Source organism: Euphorbia lathyris, chromosome 1 (genome assembly GCF_963576675.1).
Source record: "Euphorbia lathyris chromosome 1, ddEupLath1.1, whole genome shotgun sequence".
NCBI lineage: Eukaryota > Viridiplantae > Streptophyta > Magnoliopsida > Malpighiales > Euphorbiaceae > Euphorbia > Euphorbia lathyris.
The window spans coordinates 64,856,290-64,858,568 of record NC_088910.1 but is presented as its reverse complement, the minus strand read 5'-3'; the positions used below and the strand labels follow the sequence as shown (position 1 = coordinate 64,858,568).

Here is a 2,279-nt window from a genome sequence, read left to right as displayed (position 1 = left end):
TATTGATATAAAGTTTTCTATTTATTATTATATTACTTGATGATAAGAATGTTGATCTAATAACACTTCACATATTGTATTAGTAAATGATAAAATTTAGAGTATTTTAGGTGTGATTTTAAAAGTTAGAGCTATAAAGAAAATAAAGGCTAAGTTGAGGGGCATTGGTGGAATTCAGCGAAATATTAAGTTAGTATTGTGAACAACATTAATGAGGTTAATTCTGACATTTTATTGAAGCTAGTATATATATAATATTACATTTCAAACCACGATACAGTGTTTGATTTTATAAATATTATATACAAATGAATATTAGTTGTAAAAAGAACTTTTTTTTAGTTTGAATATTTATGGTGTCTATATAAACATAGGTTCATACATCTTGAGTTTCCTCATCTTCTGCCTTTCTTTCTCCCTTTCCTCTGTAACTGTTGTATGTATACTTCCATTCGGAGTTCCCTCATCGCAACGTCCAACTTCATCCTCTCCCTGCTTTAAGGTGCTTTCTTCTCCACTTCTCTTGTTAATTATCGCTCCGATTATTAATTTGTCGATTCTTCTTTTACATTTATGTTGATTAGCCTAATTCTTCAGAACTATTTCAAATGTTGAATTCTTTTCCCGGAATCAAGATGATGGACTTATGAACTCTTAATTCGTTCTCTTAAGTTCATTCTATCATTTCTCAGAGCAATCTAATCTGACCGATTGCAGGTCGGAGATAGGAGATAGAGATGGAAGTACGTGTTGGTCGGACGAGTGTGCTGTTTGGACTTTTGGTGAGTTTTTTCAGAAGATGCTTATTTTGCATTCTATCCAGGGGTCCTATTCCGAGTCACCTTGCCTTCATAATGGATGGAAACAGGAGGTTCGCAAAGAAGGAGAATCTGGAAACAGGGATTGGTCACAGAGCTGGCTTTACAGCCCTTATGTCAGTCCTTAAATACTGCTGCGAATTGGGAGTGAAGCATGTTACATTTTATGCGTTCAGCATCGACAATTTCAAAAGGCGTCCTGATGAGGTTCAGATTTTAATGGATCTAATGGTGGAGAAGGCTGAGGGATTGATGCAACAGGAAAGCATTGTGAATGAATACGGGATCAGAGTGTATTTCTTGGGTAATTTGAAGCTGTTAAGCGAACCAGTCCAAGCTGCAGCTGAAAAGGTTATGAAGGCTACAGCCAAAAACACTAAATGTATGCTTTTGATTTGTGTTGCGTATACATCAACTGATGAGATCAGGCGTGCTGTTCAAGAATCCTGTAAAGGTAAAATCGAGATATCAAACCCGGAGGCAGAATTACAAGGTAAGAGGTGTAGAATAAATCTGGTAGATGTAGAGAAACATATGTATATGGCAGTAGCTCCAGATCCAGATATAATGATTAGAACTTCGGGGGAGACACGTTTGAGCAACTTCCTACTATGGCAAAGCAGCTACTGTCAATTGTATTCACCAGATGCACTGTGGCCAGAGATTGGTATTTGGGAGTTGGTGTGGGCTATTTTAAGCTTTCAGCGCAATCGCTTTTATTTGGACAAGAAAAAGAAGCACTTCTAAAACAAATCCTATTAATTATGTTATGCTCTAGCTTATAATATATAGTATCTATCGTGAAAACTCAAATTTCTATATTGTCATCACTTCAATTCGGAGTCAAAGCTCTGTCATATCATATTATATATCTAAAATGTTTAATCATAATCAAATTTCTTTAGAGATCATTTATTTATTTCATACATCATATGAATTAATCAATACTTTTAAGAGATTGACATAAACGTATCAAATATTCCGAGGATACGCAGAAATACAAAAAAAACAAGTATCTTTTTTTTTTTTTTTTTTTTTAATTATGGAGATACCACGGGATACGTGGAAATATGAGGGAGATAGTTTGAGGATACATTTATTGGTTAATTAGGTAAAATTTAGAATTTTTTTAAATAATATTAGAAAAATAAAAATAAGGATTAATATAGAAAAAAAATTAAATATAATTTTCTAATATAAATAACTAATAGACCAGTAGGTGTTTAGATTAAATAATTATAAAAAAAAACCTAAGGTATCTCTAATTCTCTTCAATCTGTTGCACTATGTATTCAGAGCATGAAGATGATAGAAAAATGGAGAAATATCAAATAGAGAAGAAGATGAGTTAAACAATGTTGATTAAAAGCGGAATTTTGAGTTCTTCCATCTCTGCTGCTGTTCAACGGATATGGGTCTTCTCATCTGACAAGTTTAGTTTTGTCTTGTCTTTTGACAAGT

At 33.2% G+C, this 2,279-nt stretch overlaps 1 protein-coding gene across 2 annotated transcripts; it reads left to right on the top strand.

The window, feature by feature from the left end:
* The first annotated feature begins 291 nt into the window (after positions 1–291).
* Positions 292–1,729, top strand: LOC136235774 (dehydrodolichyl diphosphate synthase 6-like). 2 transcript variants are annotated; one of them, XM_066025801.1, is made up of 2 exons: positions 292–502; positions 729–1,729. In XM_066025801.1, the coding sequence occupies exon 2, from the start codon at positions 738–740 to the stop codon at positions 1,563–1,565; it is 828 nt and encodes a 275-aa protein (XP_065881873.1). In that variant the 5' UTR covers positions 292–502; positions 729–737; the 3' UTR covers positions 1,566–1,729. The 2 variants fall into 2 exon arrangements, with proteins under 2 accessions (XP_065881873.1, XP_065881865.1); XM_066025793.1 differs by having other exon boundaries at positions 294–502; positions 718–1,729.
* The last annotated feature ends 550 nt before the right edge of the window (positions 1,730–2,279 follow it).